The 18,849-nt window shown below is 39.9% G+C and overlaps 1 protein-coding gene across 3 annotated transcripts in view; it reads left to right on the forward strand.

Moving 5' to 3' along the window:
• Positions 1-18,849, forward strand: part of NEURL1 (neuralized E3 ubiquitin protein ligase 1) — a 190,008-nt gene that overhangs the window by 146,224 nt on the left and 24,935 nt on the right. For all 3 annotated transcript variants that reach the window (XM_069980235.1, XM_069980236.1, XM_069980237.1), the window contains exon 3: positions 3,502-3,823. In XM_069980235.1, coding sequence (XP_069836336.1) covers positions 3,502-3,823 — 322 coding nt within the window. The remainder of the gene's footprint in view (positions 1-3,501; positions 3,824-18,849) is intronic.

Consider the following 18,849-nt stretch of genomic DNA (forward strand, 5'->3'; position numbering starts at 1 on the left):
GCTGCTGGAGAGGATGATGGCAGGGGGACATTGAGGGACACAGGGCACTGGAGGGACACTGAGCATATCCGTCTGCCATCATCCTCTCCAGCAGCCACAGACCGCACAGCTCTGGGAGTCGGGTCGTGACATCACCATTTTATCCAGGAAGTGACATCACCATTTTATCCAGGAAGTGAAGCCTTGATGCAGTAGTAAGTGCAGGAAAAAAAATCACTTCATAAGCTTTTCCCGTAATAAGTGTATATTGGTGATTTGTATAACTTTTGGGAGGACTTCTCCTTTAATTATAATGTCAAATGAATGTTCACTTTTTTTTATTACCAATTTTTCCCGGTCAGTATTATATACTGATATCTCAACAATCGGAGCAAATTGTTTCTGTTACAGAGAACCAACCCCCCCTAATTAGACATACTGTAGAGTTATATTATAGTGAGCCTAAAAGGCCACATGGCCCATGTAGATACCCAGCCCCCACTACCAGGTGTGTTATAAAACTTATATAACAGAAATTATTTGCCATTAAATGGCGGCCATCCACTAAATTTCAACCGTGTGTGAATAGCCTTTCTGTGTTTTCAATCCACTCCTTGTTTTGTTTGAAAAATACTGACCAAAATACTGAGCAAAAATACTGTGTGTGAACATAAGCCTAAGGCTATGTTATTATAAGTCCGTTATTGCACATTGCAACAACGGCTGTGATTATTACGAAAATATATGTTACCTTGCCATCTATGGTATCCCGGTCGGAGCATTTACACTTGGTATACACTCCGGCCGGGATCCCTAGCGGCGCCGTAAACAAGTGACATGTAAATTTTTTGCAACCGCTATTTATTGAACAGTGACCGCGGAAAACCCTGTCAGTGCTGACAGTGGAGCGAGTGGCTCTGGCCGCACACTCCATAGTGTGCAGTGGAGAGTTCTGATGAGGGAGTGCAAGGAAGCGCCAGCGTCAGAACTCTGCAGCCCTTAAGATCATGCGGCCGGTACTGCAAGGGATGATCTTTTCACAGACCGGCCAGGTCACCGAACGGCCGGTCTCTTACATTGTATGATCATAGCCTAATAGTAGAAAGCAGTACAACCTACACTAGTTTAAGGCGAACTAAAACTGATTGGTTTGTTTAGGTGCTGAAATGTTTCACATTTTCTGCAACTGATCTGTAAACATACCCTAAATTAAAGGGAATCTATTAGCAAGTTAAAAGAATCTAACCTGCTGATATGTCCTAATAGTACACTGGGCGCTGAGGATAAAGGTAAGTTCCTTACCTTCATCCTTGGCACTGTTTTTGTGACATTAGCAGTTTATACCTAATGCTAATGAAGTGTTTTGGTGTACTGGGGGCAGGGCTACTGCTCCCAGTGCACTGATCTGACACACTCTGCTGATATTCATTAGAAGGGGCAGGCCAGACAGGGTGGATTGGTGCACAAACGCCTCATTAGCATAGCAAATAAAGAGCTAATATCACGAAAACAACTCAGAAGATGGCTGTAAGTAACAACTTTATCCTTACCTCCCAGTGCGCTATTGGAACATATCAGCAGGGTAGATTCTTCTAACCTGCTTATAGTTTCCCTTATAAACTGTTCCACTGGCTTTAAATAACTTTTTTTTGTTTTTAGGCTGGACTTGTAGCTTTCAGACACACATGGCATATCCTATGAATTATGACATTACTGTACGAGATTGGAATACTCTTAAATAACTATATAATACCATGACTGTAACAGAATATATATTCCATTGGAATGTTGTCTTAGGGCAGTGGCTCGGAAATTACTTTTCTAAATTTAACACTAGAGACAGCAAGCCTTAGAGGTTGGGAGGTGGCGTCTAATATTCATACCATGCATAACAAATTATATCTTCTTTCAATGGCAATGAAAGATTCATTAAGAGAATAGCTGAGTGAAAATGATGTCAAGTGATGGTCTACTAAGTAAGGCTGTGGGTTATCCACATTAGTCATAGTAGAGCTGATCACGCAGCATGCATAATCACACCGATGTGCACCCTCCTCCAATAATACTCTACTTACTACCACTTAGCAGGCAGGTTCTTAATGGGATACTTCAAAAGAAGACACTGGTGGTCACCTAAGCTTCAGTCCAGCCACACATCTGTAATTAAAGGGATCCTGTCACATGGAGTGAACATAATTTAATCTGCCAGAAACAGAATCATCTGTATAACTTGTATTTCATTAGTTTAAAGCTTTGATTGTTCTGGTTTAGGAGTCCAGTAGGTGGGATCTCGATGCGTTGTCATATAGGAAGGCTGTCAGTCAGAGTAGGGCCACCCACTAAATTCCTAAACACAAAATGAGCAGGGATTTTATGATGGATTTAAGTGTCACACCCATTATAACTTTCAAAGTCTAAATCAACAGTAGAATAGTAAAGTAAAGCAAGTTTGCCATATACATTCATAATTTTTTTTTGTTATCATGCTGTAAAAGAAAGCTGTACTTACCAGAAATCCAGGTCCAGTCTCCTGAAGCTTTTTAGTCTTGTGCTGGTCTTCCTGTGTTTAAAAAAAAAGAGTCAGAAAACAGGAAGTGCTGTGATTTCCATGAAAACTAAAAAAAAAAAATTATGAATGTAAATTGCAAACTTGCTTTATATCACATCTTATGTTGATTTAGATTTTAAAAGTTACAATGACAGGTACACTTTAAATGTGAATGTGGAAGAGGATGCCGGTGCCATGTTAAATCATACACTTAAAGTGGTGGTGTCACGAGGCAAAGAAGGTAAAATCAGATGAGTACCTCATGTATACATGTAAAGGAGTACAAATATGTGTTTTTTAGTAAAGCGACTTACATCACTGCACTATTTTCTTCTCTATGCATCTGATTATTTAACATGACACATCAGTATGGACCTAGTTTTCTTCCCCTTGCTTCTAGAGAAAAAATATAAAATATGATACCATATGGTGCCTATTACTCTGTGCCCATAAGGTTTTACATTGGTTGGGTACACAAAATAATTAACTGATTATTAATGTTACAGTGCTTGGCTCCAATGATTCCAATAAAATTTACTTAAAGGGGAACTATCAGCAGGTGAGATGTATCTAATCAGCTGATATGTCCCTACTGCAGAGGAGAAAGGTATTCTCTTATTCATTTCGGTGCACTTAGTCTTGTGCTCCATGGTCCAAAGAGACCGTTAAGAGCACTTAGGCACCCGTAAGGAGCACTGCCCGCCACTGTAGCACTGATCCATCCTGTTCCCCGACGTCCCACTTCATTCATTATCATTACAAAGGGGTGGAAGTTTAAAAAACATATGTCACGCTTTACATTGCTTGATCTAACCTGGTCAATTTGCAGAATCAAAGTCAATACCTTGTTGCATATAAACAGCATCTTTGAAAAATCGTCTATACAGATGACAATACTCTTAAGAAACCTGGAAACGTCTTCAGAATGCAAGGTTTTTACTATATGCTTATTAGTGGTCTTGTGTCTTTTGTAGATTACAAAGAAGCAATGTTGCTGGAGTGGAGCTCTCAGACTTGGGTTTACGTCCAAAGATCCTTCAAGGATTAACCCTGACACATTACCCAAATATGCCTGTCCGGACCTTGTGTCTCAGAGTGGGTTCTGGGCCAAGGCATTGCCAGAAGAATTTGCAAATGAAGGAAACATCATAGCTTTCTGGGTGGATAAAAAGGGCCGAGTATTTTACAGGGTCAATGATTCTGGTGCAATGCTCTTCTTCAGTGGAGTACGGACCACAGAACCACTCTGGGCTTTGATTGACGTTTATGGGTTGACCCGAGGTGTAGAGTTACTAGGTAAGTAACATTTATGTTAATATACTGGAGATGTTACATTGTCTTGCCACAATCTTGAGTTGTACAAAAGTGAACTGTATTGTAAGTTGCTAAGTACACCTTATTTCAAGGGATAGTGTATGTATCACAAAGGATTTTCCTATATGATGTATCTATAACTGTGGATAAACAGTATATACCTCACGCCTCTAGAAAATGCTGGAATGTTTCATATAAGCAAACAAGTATAAGAAAAATCCAGCTCACCTAGTCTTCTACCTGTAGTGCACGGACCCATACTTGGCTTAGTGCAATTCCTATTCCAATATAGAATAATTGGAAAAAATTAAGGTCCCTGTACACCTTAGACTTCAGTCAGTCTAAGATGTATGGGACTCTCCTGACCATTTACTGACTAATGATGTTGGTGAACATAGGGATCGGGTGGTGATTTTCCAGCACTTTCTTGCCACAGCTTAGAGTCCTACTACATGGGCCGATGAAGGCCTGATCAGTACTGTAAACGTGCTCTTTTACTGGCCCTATTACACGGCCCAGTAATCGTTTAGCAAGGGCTATGTTTGTACAGCCCTCGCTCAAACAATTAATAATTTAACTGTCCATGCTCACGGTCTTCTCCTGCACTCTGTATGCGTCCCGGCTCCGCGCATTGTGACTTCATTGTGGGGAAGATTGGGAGTGTGGACAGGAAAAGTAATAACTGTTTGGGCAATCGTTGGCCGTCGGCGGAGCATCACTACTACATGTAGTGATGCGCGGTCAGTGGCTGATGATTTCAGGTCTGGGCCTAAAGAAACGATCACCTGATGATGATTTCATAGGCTGATCGTTGTCTCTATTACACTGTGTAATAGGGCCCTTACTCCTTCCCATAGAAAACACAGGAACGCTCAGTCATGCCGAACATTCCTGTGTATGTTGAGAACGGAAGACACAGAGAGATAGCAAATGTCCGGCCGTCAGTTATTGGATGCGTATGGCTAGCTTTATTCTTTAGCTTCTATTCATTAAAAGTTAAATGTAATAAAAGTAAGTAGATACCAGAAGAAAATCTAAAGCATTGAAGTAATATAAGGTCACTATTTAGAGAAAAGCTTTGACTAAGAAAACAAAGTATTTCCAACCTATTTTGATCCCGTGATAATCTTTGTCAAGTAACACTCTTGAAAAGTAAACTCTTGAAAAGATTAAAATGTATCAGGTGATAATAGATTCTAAGTTGTATTGGATCTGGGACAAACTGCTGTTTATTCCTACAGGTTAGCTCAGTAATAAAAAAAAATAAAGGATTAGAGTAGCAAATATGGTTAAAGGAAAAGTCTGGCCTCCCTGTTTTGTTTTTTTTTTAAGGGCAGGGGCAGGGGGAAAAGATACAAAGAGTATTAACTCACTTCTTCCCGTGCCTCTTCAGCCCCAGATTGCCGCTTTGGGTTCCCTGCCAGGCTCCGGCATCTCTGGCGCTACCCCCCCCCCCCCCCCCCGGCTGATGTACTGGCTGCTCAGCCAGTCAGTGACTGGGGTGGGATGTCCATCAGGGGGACAGGCATTTTTCATGACGCTCACCTCGGGTATGGGGAGAGGTAAGTTAAGACATTACATTCCCCCCTGTCGCTGCCGGCTGCCTGTTTTTGAAAATGGCCGGACTTCTCCTTTAATAAATTATCATGTCTACTTAGAGTTAAAGCGAATGCATCATCACGTACATTCACTTTAAGTGTTTGACATGGATAGAATGGGGGGGGGAAGCAGTGCCGCAGTCCTGTTTTTGAACTGTGGCCCGGTTCCTGAGTACAGCGCTATTCTATTCGCAGGCACCGGACTTGTCTGAAGCACTGTAGGCGGGCTGGCGACCCCCAGTGGTAGGAAACCCGCACCCCTCTATGAGAACCAATGGGTCTGTGTCATAAAGGGGCAGGGGTTTCCTCCCACTGGGGGCAGGGCCTGTCCACTTCCAGTGCTGGAGCCTGTGCCGGTGCCCAAGAATATAAAAGGCGCCATGCTCGGAAAACGTGCCACAGTTCAAAAAAAGGACTGCGGCACCGGCTTCCCCGCACTGGCGGCATTCTATACATGTGAAACACTTGAAGCGAATGTACCTGATGGGATTTGCTTTAATAAAGTCCACCTAAAATATTTCATATACCTTCATGAGAAAATGGGTTCTCAGATTGATACTATATGTAGCAATCCAAAAGGAGACCCCCGCACTGCTTACTCTCCGCTTGCAACTTGTACACCCTTGCGCTGCCACTTAGGATCCAGACTGCTCAAGGTGCTCAACGACACTGAAGACCAGTAGTAGGATACACTTCCAAAAGGAAAGAAGGAAAGTCGGAGCACATCTTTAAACGCAGTTTACTGCGTTTAAAGACGTGCTCCGACTTTCCTTATTTCCTTTTGGAAGTGTTGATACTATATGTGATTCAAGAACATAAGGGCTCTATAGATGTAAATGTTTTGCAATATGTTCAACCTAAATTAAGCAAAATGGAACATAAGAGCTTAACAGGGAGTTTAAATTACAAACGCCTTTAAGAAATGATTTTTATACCTCCCAACTCGCCCATCTTGAACAGCAGAATATTGTCACCAGAACAGATACAGCTCTTTGTTCTTAGCATCTCGTTGGTAAGAACAGTATTCATAGAGAACACCTGCTTCAGTCCCAGGGCGGCCAAAGCCTGATCTGCAAAGGGCACATCCGCCAGCTCCTAACAGAAGCCAACTAGAAGGTTTGCAGACTGAGGCGATTGTGCCAGGATTATGTTATGGTGCCGGTTGCCAGCCATAAACTAAGTACAATGGTCCCTTCTACCAGATTAGCAAAAACCTAAATGGACTGTGCAAAGCAGAGAATGCTTATACTACTATAAAAGAATAAATGTTCCTCTAGGAATTCATATGTTATATGTTGTATATGACACATGAATACTTTAATTTGAGCATTCGGAGGTGAATCTTTCATGAGGTCAGCCATTAAAGGGGTTGTCCAGCGAAAATCTTTTTCTTTCAAATCAACTGGTGTGAGAAAGTTATATAAAAGGCTGGGTTCACACTATGTATATTTGAGGCTGTATTTGGTCCTCATGTCAGGTCCTCATAGCAACCAAAACCAGGAGTGGATTGAAAACACAGAAAGGATCTGTTCACACAATGTTGAAATTGAGTGGATGGCCGCCATATAACAGTAAATAACGGCCATTATTTCAATACCACAGCCGTTGTTTTAAAATAACAGCAAATATTTGCCATTAAATGACGGCCATCCACTCAATTACAACATTATGTGAACAGAGCCTTTCTGTGTTTTCAATCCACTCCTGGTTTTGGTTGCTATACAGCCTCACAAATACAGCCTCAAATATACATAGTGTGAACCCAGCCTAAATGTGTAATTTACTTCTATTAAAAAAATCTTAAGTCTTCCCATACTTATCAGCTACTATATGTCATGCGGGAAATGTTCTTTTCTTTTTAGTCTGACACACTGCTCTCTGCTGACATCTCTGGCCGAGACAGGAACTTTGTCTCAGTTTTCTATGAATCCCCATAGAAAACCTCTCCTGCTCTGGACAGTTCCTGTCTCGGCCAGAGATGTCAGCAGAGAGCAGACTAAAAAGAAAAGAACATTTCCTGCATGGCATATAGTAGCTGATAAGCATGGGAAGACTTGATATTTTTTAATAGAAGTAAATTACCATTCTATATAATTTTCTGACACCAATTGATTTGAAAGAAAAAGATTTTCGCTGGACAACCCCTTTAAAAACACTAACAAAGGGGAATTTCCCCGTAGCATTACATGACTGCTATTGGCAGTGGAATTTACGGAAAGGCTAGGTCTATCACAGCTGTACTGCCTCATAGAGTAGGGCCCCTAGCCCATATAACATCAGGGCATATGAATGGGGCTGTCTTTTTAATGAAGCCCCTTTAACGCCATGTTTGTTCAGGGAATTAGGAGCTCCGTGAATGCTAGACATGGTATACTATGGACTCTAAGTATTTTTATTATTAACTTATTGAATTCTTCTGAAAAATGAGACTGGTAACCAGAAGAGAAAAGTACATTTTTCTGTAGTCAGGTCTTATATCCCTCATGTCTAATGTACGTCAGCAGCATGGTAATAGTGACATCCATATGTTGAGTGTTGATGTACATTCCGGTGGTAAAGAATTGGTCACATTCCATAAATCATCCTCTCGGCAGCCTGATTGTCAGTGAAAATAAGTATTATTTTACCTCTGGAGCTGTGACTTCATCTTTAAGCAAACAGTGCATGAAAATACAGGCTTCTATGTGATTGAACTGCTGTTTTACTGCCAAGTCAGACGTGAGCTGGCTTCTTAACCTTCTTGTTGTCAGGAGTGATGGCAGCGAGTCACAAATTGGAGTCTTACTGCCAAATTAGACATGAATTGGCTTTTAAGTAAGAGTCTACAGCTGGCAGCGAGGCTTTTGCCTGATAGGTCACAACGCATATATTTTGTGGTAGAACAAGCTTTTCTTTTTAAAAGATGGTCATTTGCAAACTGTAATGTCAAAAGGAACAAATGTAGAAATATACATAATCTATAAAGTCTTCAGAACAATGGATACAATTTCCTTTAGTGTAAAAGTTATCTATCTATCTATCTACCTATCTATTATCTATCTATCTATCTATCTATCTATCTATCTATCTATTATCTATCTATCTATCTATCTATCTATCTATCTATCTATCTATCTATCCATCTATCTATCTATCTATCTATCTATCTATCTATCTATCCATCTATCTATCTATCTATCTATCTATCTATCATCTATCTATTATCTATCTATCAATCAATTTATCAAAAAATAAGGACTTTCAGTTAGTTTAGATCAAGAGACATAGCCCTGCTCTGCACTCTGTTGATTCACAGACCATGCATAATTGTATGTTCTACCTTGTGTGGGTCTCAGCTGGGAATTTCAATTGCTGATTGGTTAACTGGATTCCTACAAAAGTGGACGTAATGTTTGCATGATATGGGGAATTTAAATTGCAAGCTTAATAATAATAATAATAATAATTTAAAAGAATTATTATTAGACCAGTGATGACATCCATTCTCAATACTGCTCTGTAGAACATGTTGGAGAAACATAAATTGGAGTGATAAATAATTTGTTATGGTCATTCTTGTGTTCTGCTTCCCCAATGTAATATTTATGGCGTTAATAATGTTTATAATAAAGCAAATAGGAAGTGTAAATAAAAAGAATAATGCTTAATTAACAACTTACCCACAAGGTAAGCCATGTTCCTCTAAGGCCCCTATACACTTTATAATAATGTTGGTTGAACCTGAAGGTGTCTGCCTGTGGCTTATCCCTCTCCTTTCCATAGAGAGCAGAGGAAGGTTGGGCCAAATGTTCATGTGTATGGGAAGGATGGAAGAAATAAGGTCTGTCAGCTCACAGTTATTGAAGGTGTATGCCCATCGTAACCCTTAGCTGTCAGGACAAAGGGAACAAAAATCTTTTCCAGTCTATAAAACAAGAAGGAAATTAGAAGGAAAAATCTACGATGGTCCCCATACAATTTAGCCAAAAGTCATCCAGACCTACCATGTTTGGCGGGACTGTCCAGCTGTCTAATGTGAATGGGAGCCTCCCAATGTTGGATTTCAACTGCTGTCACGTTTGCTCTCAGAGATAAGCCACCATGAGAGCAGTTTGCAAGAAGCTTACCTCTCCCTTCTTTGAGAACACATGAATGTTTGGCCGTGCCAAATGTCTGTGAGGAAAGCTATCTCTCCTGATCTCCCAATGTCTTTACACATACAGTGAAATAAACAATGGATGTACTAAAGCTGATAACAAATATTTTCAGTAAACAAGTCTTATAGCAGAACATATTCTCCCACCGCCTTATCCCTGGTGTTACTTTGTTTCCTGTTTATCCTTCAAATTATTTTAAATCCTTGTTTACATTAAACATTCACCTAAAATGTCCCGAACCGACGCAGTCACATATCTAAAACATCATATTTTCTGTGTAGACTAAACATGACATGCAGAATTCTATATTTTATTTAAAGTACAAAATATAATATCTAGTACCACAAGCATGTGAGGTAATAAGAGTGGCCGGTGTGTGGCCGATCAAGAAGAGACCCATGCAAATGATACAGGGGTTGTTGAGCTTTGTAAAAGGCTCTGTAAACCATTGCAGATCTACAAAACATGTAACAGGACCTTAAGAGTAGGCATTCTACAGCATTGATATTTAGGTACTGTATGGTGCCATTATTAGGGTCAACTCTTGAGCGGACAGCCATGCAAGTCATCTTATAGAGAAAAAGTGTCACACTAAGGCAGGCAGGATTCTGTGGCGGTGAGTTCCACTGCGGAATTCCGATCTTACTCTGTTTGAACTGGCCCTAAGATGTATAGTTTACTATATTGAAAACATATTATTTTCATCTTTCACTTGAAGCTGGTTTTCCTGAGTTAGTCTTGCTAGGTTCACACACAGTATATTTCAGGCAGTATTTGGTCCTCATGTCAGGTCCTCATAGCAACCAAAACCAGGAGTGGATTGAAAGCACAGAAAGGATCTGTTCACATAATGTTGTAATTGAGTGGATGGCCGCCATTTAATGGCAAATATTTGCTGTTATTTTAAAACGACTGTTATTTTGAAATAATGGCCGTTATTTACTGTTATATGGCGACCATCCACTCAATTTCAACATTGTGTGAACAGATCCTTACTGTGTTTTTAATCCACTCCTGGTTTTGGTTGCTATGAGGACCTGACATGAGGACCAAATACTGCCTGAAAAATCCTGTGTGTGAACCCAGCCTTAGGCTGGGTTCACACTACGTATATTTGAGGCTGTATGTTTGAGGCTGTATAGCAACCAAAACAAGGAGTGGATTGAAAACACAGAAAGGCTCTGTTCACATAATGTTGTAATTGAGTGGATGGCCGTCATTTAATGGCAAATATTTGCTGTTATTTTAAAACGACTGTTATTTTGAAATAATGGCCGTTATTTACTGTTATATGGCGACCATCCACTCAATTTCAACATTGTGTGAACAGATCCTTACTGTGTTTTTAATCCACTCCTGGTTTTGGTTGCTATGAGGACCTGACATGAGGACCAAATACTGCCTGAAAAATCCTGTGTGTGAACCCAGCCTTAGGCTGTATTACACACTGTAAATAAGCACCAATCTCCTAGATCGCCATTCATTTACAGAGCTTATTACATGGCTCAATGACCGTGTGGCCACAGCTGCACCAATAATCGCTAAATTGCTTTAATTACACTTTATTTTTTACACATAATCAACCTTAAAGAGGTTATCTGAAGAGCAGAAAAGGTTCTACCTCTTCTGCTCTCCAGCTTTCCACATCCTCCCTCTGACCTTCTCTACTGAAAACTTCCACAGATGGGGGGGGGGGATATATGATGTGGGCATTACGTATGGGCCAAACCATGCCTCCTCGCAATGTCAAATAGTTGCCTGATATAGCTGTGACTTTGGTAACATCAGGCACCCATAGATTGTAACATCAGGCAGCTATCAGCAGAGACAGTCAGAAGTGGCACACCGGAGAACAGAAGAGGTAGGACCTTTTCTGCTCTACGAATAACCCCTTTAAGGTAATTCAAAGAGTAGAGGTACCACACTTTGTTTTGTCCAGTGGCCTTCACAGCCCTTGACCTGGCTCAAGGTATCTCTACTATACATCTTCAATAGAGGTATATCTAAAGAGCATGGCCCCCCAATCAAAGTAATCCACCCACCATAATCCTGGTTTTCAGCATTCCAAAATGATGTTCCTGACAATAGTTAGGAGCCAGTAATGTGTTCTTTGTAGAACTATCCCTTGGATCAGAGCTATAATGAGAACACATTCCACTTTGGCAAGTACACAAGATTCTGCCTTGTAAAAATGGCATAAAGTGCTCAACAGAACCATTTATTGGAAATCAGATTACTTTTACAATCTGCTTAATGTGAACAACATTATAATTCAGGTCTTTCCTTTCTGTAATTCTTTTTATTAAAAGTGACGTTTTGTTCCATTTACTTAGACAGCCGATAGACTTAAGAGCATCTCTGGGATCACATTTCCATTTCACAACAGAAGGTTTCTTTCACAATAAATAGTATGTTTTTGTCTTGTGATCAGTGGGAAAGTTGTGAGTCCTTAAAGTTTATTGGTTTTATTGGGCACCAGAACATGTACAATTTCAGGGTTTTATTGCATGTTTATCTGTAACAAGTCTTTACAAATTATTTTATATTCTACTTTATGGAATGTCAATTCATATGTCAGATTTAAGGGGTCTATACAAAGGCCAACATGTCCTTGAACCAAGTTGGGCATATGTTCAAGTTTCCCCATAGATTCTGACCAGTGCTTTGGAATTTTTCCGTCATTGTATATTATACAATTGAGCCATTGTTGATCTGTCGGTGTTGTCATGTTTAAGTTTAATCTTCTGACCACATAAGACACAGTTCAGATCATTATGCTTTCTTTGTGATGGGGCTATGGAGATTGGAATTGTTAAGGAGAAGGATTTGAGTAGAATAAAATACACAATATAAGAAACAGGGAAAAAATTCCTTGCTCCTTGCTCAGACCTATTATGTCATCTTTTCCAATTCACAGTACTCAAAGGTTTTTCCCAACCAAAGCCACTTTTATTGCTTCAATGCATCAAACAAACAAAAACCCTGTGTTTGGGAAAGATGAAACTAAGTGCTATGTAATTGTAGGGTCAGACTACACAAGGTTTGTTTGTAGTCTGTAACCATAGCGACTTGGCAGTTATAGAAACAAAATAAAGGTTTTATTTTTTTTTATAAAAACCTGTTGCTAACTTACTTTTTTAGATGCATTAGAAAATTTTTGAAATATTTTTAACGATCTATTGTAACATCATTACAATATTGATGCCAGCAGTGTGTCATATAATCCAAAATTATGGAGATCAGTGCAACTCCAGCATGCTCAAGTCTGTCCAAACCAGGTAGTCTCGATGTTTGATCACTAATGGCTAAAGAAGTTGGATGCAGCCCTAGGGTTGCCTGGAATACATGGATACAGCCATAGACTGGATTAATGTTTTCTAGGACTCTCTAGGGCTACATCAAACTTCTTCCGCCACTGGTAATCAAGTGCCGAGACTTCTGGGTTTAGACAGATTCGGTCATTCTTGAGTTGCCCTCCTCTTTAATAATTATTAGAGATGATCAAAACAAGCTTCCTCGCGTTTCAACTTTTGAATCATGTGCCACTCTTTGGAGAAGGTTGATACAACTCAAGGTCTACCTGGAATACATGAATATAGCCCATGGCGTATGGCTGTATCCATGTTTTTAAGTCCTCGGGCTGTACCCACCTTCTTCACAAAGCACAAAGCCAATCATTCGGCTTCATACAAACCCTAACAAAGCCCATTTTCCTTATATAAATTTCCACTTACATATTTTAAACAGGATTATATTAACCATGGAAAGATATAATTAATTTAAACAGAATATTTCAAGTCTGTGTTTATATATGCTTAAATATTTGATGTTTGAATCTTTCATAATCAATTTTTTTCGGCCTTATACCCAACATTTATGCTCTTCTCCAGTCTACTCTGTGCTGACAGAAGATGTTCTAAAGGAGATGGAAGGATTGCGTAATGTGATTGTGCAATATGTTATCAATTCCATCGTGTTCTAAACACTGATTTAATCAATGCAATGTTCTCCATGGTAGCAACGTAACAAGAATGTAAGAGCAGCTGACAAAGAGTACGAACTGTTCATATAAGATATACTGAGAGACCAATTTGTTTCCTTCATATCTGGAATTAAAAATATTTAACACAACCACAACTTTTGTTTATGTCAAATGGGTTAAAAAAAAAAAAAAAAAAAGACGGATTGTTTAGAATAATGGTTATAGGTAAATCCAACTTTAGATATATAATTTTTTTGTATTTATACTTTACAAAAAAAATAAATGCCAATGTCACTAAACACTAGAGATATACCCCAGCACTTTTGAAAAAAAATTCTTCTTCTCTAGGCTAATTACATTTTTATCTTTTGCTAATTATATTATCAACTATGGCTGCTTACCAGGAGACAATGCTATTTTTATCTGCAACTATTAAGTCAGTATAATATCACTGTGTGGTTACAGAGGTTTTAGTGCTGTGTGACCGGAGAGCTGACCATACAATGCAAGCACCCCCAGGATTCTCTGCTACTAAATGTGGATGCGTAGCAGCTTTACACATACGCAGAGAAGACTCTGTAAGCACTCAGGAATGACTTATAATTAGTACCAAGCCATGTCTGTGAAAATTCAAAGGACTGGAACTTTCTGTGTTTGGTCTTTTGAACAGAGAAAATACCAAATATCGGGACGAAGGGAGTATAGGCCACCATTTTACAGGAAGAGAGAAACATCTAGTGGCAGTAGCGGATTATAACAGGTCCGCTTTGGGCGGTAGTCCGGGGCCCTGAGCTCCTGGGGGGCCCATGGCCACCCAAACAGACTTGTACTTTAGGGGTGTATTGTCTCCTGACTACAGTTCTGCCATGATATGCAAAAAATTGCATCTTTCTTACAGTGATTTTGCACAAATTAGGGTATTATAACATTATCTATCCTGTACAATGAACAACACGTTAGTGCCGCCATAGTTACAGTTGGGTGGGGGGGGGGGGGGGGGGGCAGGCTTGGTGAACAGCCCAGGGCATATGGTAAAATTAATCCGCCCCTGGCTAGTGGCCATATATATATAAGATTGATTTAAAGGAGAAGTCCATCCAGACCATTTGTTAGCTGGGGAGGATAAAAGAAATAATATGCTCTCACTTTCCTGTCTCCATTGCTGGTGGTCCATAACCCTGCTCCAGTCCATGGGTCCCCAGTTGCTTCCTGGTCTGAGCGGGGACCCAGGTCATGACGTATGAGGTCCAGTCAGCCAGTCAGTAGCCAAGGCAGGACCCCACTATCGTTACTGACTAGCTGAGCGGACCTCACACATCACAACCTGGGCCCCCACTAAAAAATGGGCCTGGCTAGACTTCCCCTTTAAACATATAAAATGTAAAAATAAAGAGAGTATATTGCAAAACTGCTTGTGATCACAACCCCTGTTTTTTTTTTTTATAAAAATTTATGCTACAGTGCCTCTTTAATAAAAAAAATGTCACTAAAACAAAAAAGTCATCAAAAACATGTCAGTTTTAATGGAAACAAATCCAAGAGATGTTTTTCTTTTTGTAATGCACATAAGTTTTTTTTTTTTTTTTTTTTTTAAAAACACCTTAAAATTCAAAAACACTTCTCACTCAATATTCACCATATTTAATAAGTGGCTGCATGGATATAATAAAAGCTGTAAACCTGCAGGCAGCAATCAGCATGGGGCAGAGAAGGGCTGAACACCTGCCAGATTGTGACATTTACTTCTCGGTTATATAACAATATCATCTGGTTAAGCCATTATCTATAATAATGAATGATTTATTCTGGGTTATATAATGGGATTTGTTCTTCCACCGTTCTCATGTGTATGACATAGAAGTTAGCACATAGGAAATTCATAATTCAACTAATTTAAATATAATGGGCCATATTTATCAAAGTGTATGAAATAGGAACTAGTGTAATTGCCCATCGTGACCAATCACAGTTCAGCTATCATATTACCAGAGCTGGAAATCTGCATATATATATATATATATATATATATATATATATATATATATATAAAACTACATGCAGCGTATGACATCTATTGACATCTATGAACAGTATAAGACCTCTTCTGTGATTGTTTAAATCAAATATTTAGGTTTAGGGTGCATTCACACATACCAACTTGCAGCAAAAAACTCGCAGCGAGTTTCTGCTACGAGCCGAGGTCCTGGAAGGCCCCTATCACTACATACATTCAGTGGTCTGAAAGACCGCTGCGTGTATGTAATGCAGCCGCCCCCTTAACCCCTTTGGTTCCCGCACCGGTCCCGCACCGCTGTCTCCATACATTACCTGGCTCTGGCTGCACGGGGTCCCATCTCTGCTGCCCAGCCAATCAGTGGCTGCAGCTGGGCAACACACTGATTTTGTCGGCAGAGCAAGACGCCAGGACCCCGTGCAGCCAGAGCCAGGTAATGTATGGAGACAGTGGTGCGGGACTGGTGTGGGAGCCGAAGGGGTTAAGGGGGCGGCTGCTTTACATACACGCAGCGGTCTTTCAGACCACTGAATGTATGTAGTGATAGGGGCCTTCCAGGAAAATTCTGCAGTTTTTATTCCGACTGCTAAACCTTATATTAAGCAGACGCTTCCTGTTTTTTTTTTCAGCAGTCTGCTACTTAGTATTATAGACAGGATTACAATGAAGGGTGACTCCAGTAAATTTATAATATTGGATGAGGCCAGTCTTATCTTGGGTGATAGTCTCAGCTCCCCTTCCCACCCCTCACAGTTTCCTCTGGACAGGTCACATGCATGCCAAGAAAACTCTTCCATATCGAGTCTACTGTTCTTATGTCAGTGGGGTTTGCTCTAAAGTATATCTTAAAATACCAGTAAAAGCAGCAGATTAATGACCCGCAGTGTAGAGAACGAGAGAAAATGGTGGGACCACTGTGACTGCAATATGGAGTGAGTGACAAACAAGGCGGTAACAGTTGATTTACTGATGCAAAAAGAGAAGGAAGTGAAACTGCACTCACTGGTAAAATGTCTTCATCTTTTTTAATAGTCCATGATAAAAAAGACAAGATCGGACTAGGTGCAGACAGTGCAATAGCAGACGCCACGGAGGTAAGGTGACAGGCTGTTTCTCGCTTTTCCGGCGCTTTTTCCGGACCACCGTTCTCTTTTTGCATCAATATCATTACTGGCATTTTATAAAACTAGCACCTCTGTTATTGCTGCTATTCGAGTTATACAAGCTTATGAATTGCTAGGACTAGTAGTGCCACCATCGTTCTCTTTGCTACAAACAGTTGATTCACTGCCGATTGATGCATCATCTGGGTCATATAGAGACACTAAAGCACTAAAAGCATATATAGGGTACTTGGGGCAATTTGTGACACAAGATGGAGTTAACAGTTTCCCTTTAAACTATCACTGTACATGAGTACATGGTGCTCCTACAGCTCTGTACTATGGAACCCTTGGGACTCCATGCTCCATGATCCTTCATCTTCCTCAGAGGTTGTAAGCAAGGCAAGTTTGCCGAAATGCGTCAACGGCATGTTTCTGTTTGTTCCTCTGTACTACCCTGATGAAAATAAAGAAGTCCTGATTTTACTCCACAAAGGGTGCAGGATTAATATTTTCTCCATTCGTTCGACTCTGTTTTGGGTTTTCTGTGCAAAAGAAGAGCAGGTGAGCTAACCGACAAGGGTTTGATGTAAGTAGTCCAGTTGGTGGTAGTAGTCCAGTAAGATCACCCACTTGACTGCTTCGCCCAAAGTGAATACTACTTAATATATTTTCAACATGAGATTCCCTCCCCTTTTAGTCAAATTGAACAAGACAAAGTCCAATATAAACATAGAAGCAAATAGGGAGACAGACCGAAAAAGCCCCATTAATATATTTTTTACGCCAAGGAAATCCTTTTTTTTACCTTAACGAAGCCAAGTATAGAAACAGTTGTTGCCTCCTTTGCTTGCTCCCATGCCAAACATCTTTGGGGTGACAAGTCCGTTTGCTACTCTGTAAGGCTAGATTCACACTACGTTTTTGCAATTCGTTTTTTTTTCATCCATTTTTACAAAAAATGAATGGAAAAGCTGATACATTTGTGTGCATCCGTTTTACCATTCCATTATAAAAAAAAAATTGATCAAAACGCATCCTTTTTTTAACGTTCACAAAAACCTAGACAACCAAATTTTTGTGTATGTTAAAAAAAGCAGATGAGTCTTAATTTTTTTAAAATTTATTTTATAATGAAAGTCAATGGAAAAACCGATGAAACCGGATGCACACAAATGTATCTGTTTTTCTATCCATTTTTTGTAAAAATGGATTGCAAAAACTTAGTGTGAACCCAGCCTAATATAGATATGTCATACTATTGCTTTCTGGCCAACCTCTGGCAGGTTCTTTGTGATAATGTACAACCCCTTATTTCATGCACCAATTTTATTGCATTGTGAATGGCTCCAGTTGTGTTTACCAGGCGTCAGCTAATTTTCTGTGACTTTTTTTTTTTTTTTTTTCAGGCGTGTGCCATTGTGTGTTTTTATAGAAATATAACTAATGTTATGGCAAAAACAGAAAACCCCAAAAGGATTACTAGGTAAACAGTATGTAAAATCCAGTTTGCACCTGTGATCTGAGGGCAGCAGATGCTGCAGGCGGATATTTCAGACTCCATTCAGCCCAAGCACATGGCTCTGGAGAACGACAGTGGAAAATTTAGAGCTCTGGATGGGAGGGATGAAAATCTCAATCTCATCATGTACGTGCATAGCCATGGAAACAGCCGTCCATGTGTGTGTTTCATAGTGACAAAGGTGGTGGGAGCCTGTCTCCTAGAAACCACTTAAATGCCAACAAAAGGTACATTTTTATCTTCCCGGCCTAACCCTCAGCTGCCCAGCCTTTGTCTTCTCATTTAAAACATTGCATTCTCTCCGTCTGTAAGTGTGGACACTGGCAGGGAGAACAGATGTTTCCAGTGAACAGAGAATAATTTGTATTGCAGGGATTATCTGCAGACACACATTTTATGTTATAATTGTTTTCCCTCTAGAAGGGTCTTCTTGACATTTAATAATGATTTAGCTTATCAGACGCAGAGGAAATATATATACGAGCACTGAAAAAGTGTGAAAGCACATGACTGGGGCTGCGTATTACATATTACAGGCGTGCAGAACAGCAAACAGTGCAATTATATTGCTTGATGGATAATAACAGCAATTCAAGGTCTAGGCAAGGCCTAATGCATACTGTACGTATCCATCCGTTTATGGCTTAGTGAAA

This window comes from Dendropsophus ebraccatus, chromosome 8, assembly GCF_027789765.1.
Source record: "Dendropsophus ebraccatus isolate aDenEbr1 chromosome 8, aDenEbr1.pat, whole genome shotgun sequence".
Taxonomy (NCBI): Eukaryota; Metazoa; Chordata; class Amphibia; order Anura; family Hylidae; genus Dendropsophus; species Dendropsophus ebraccatus.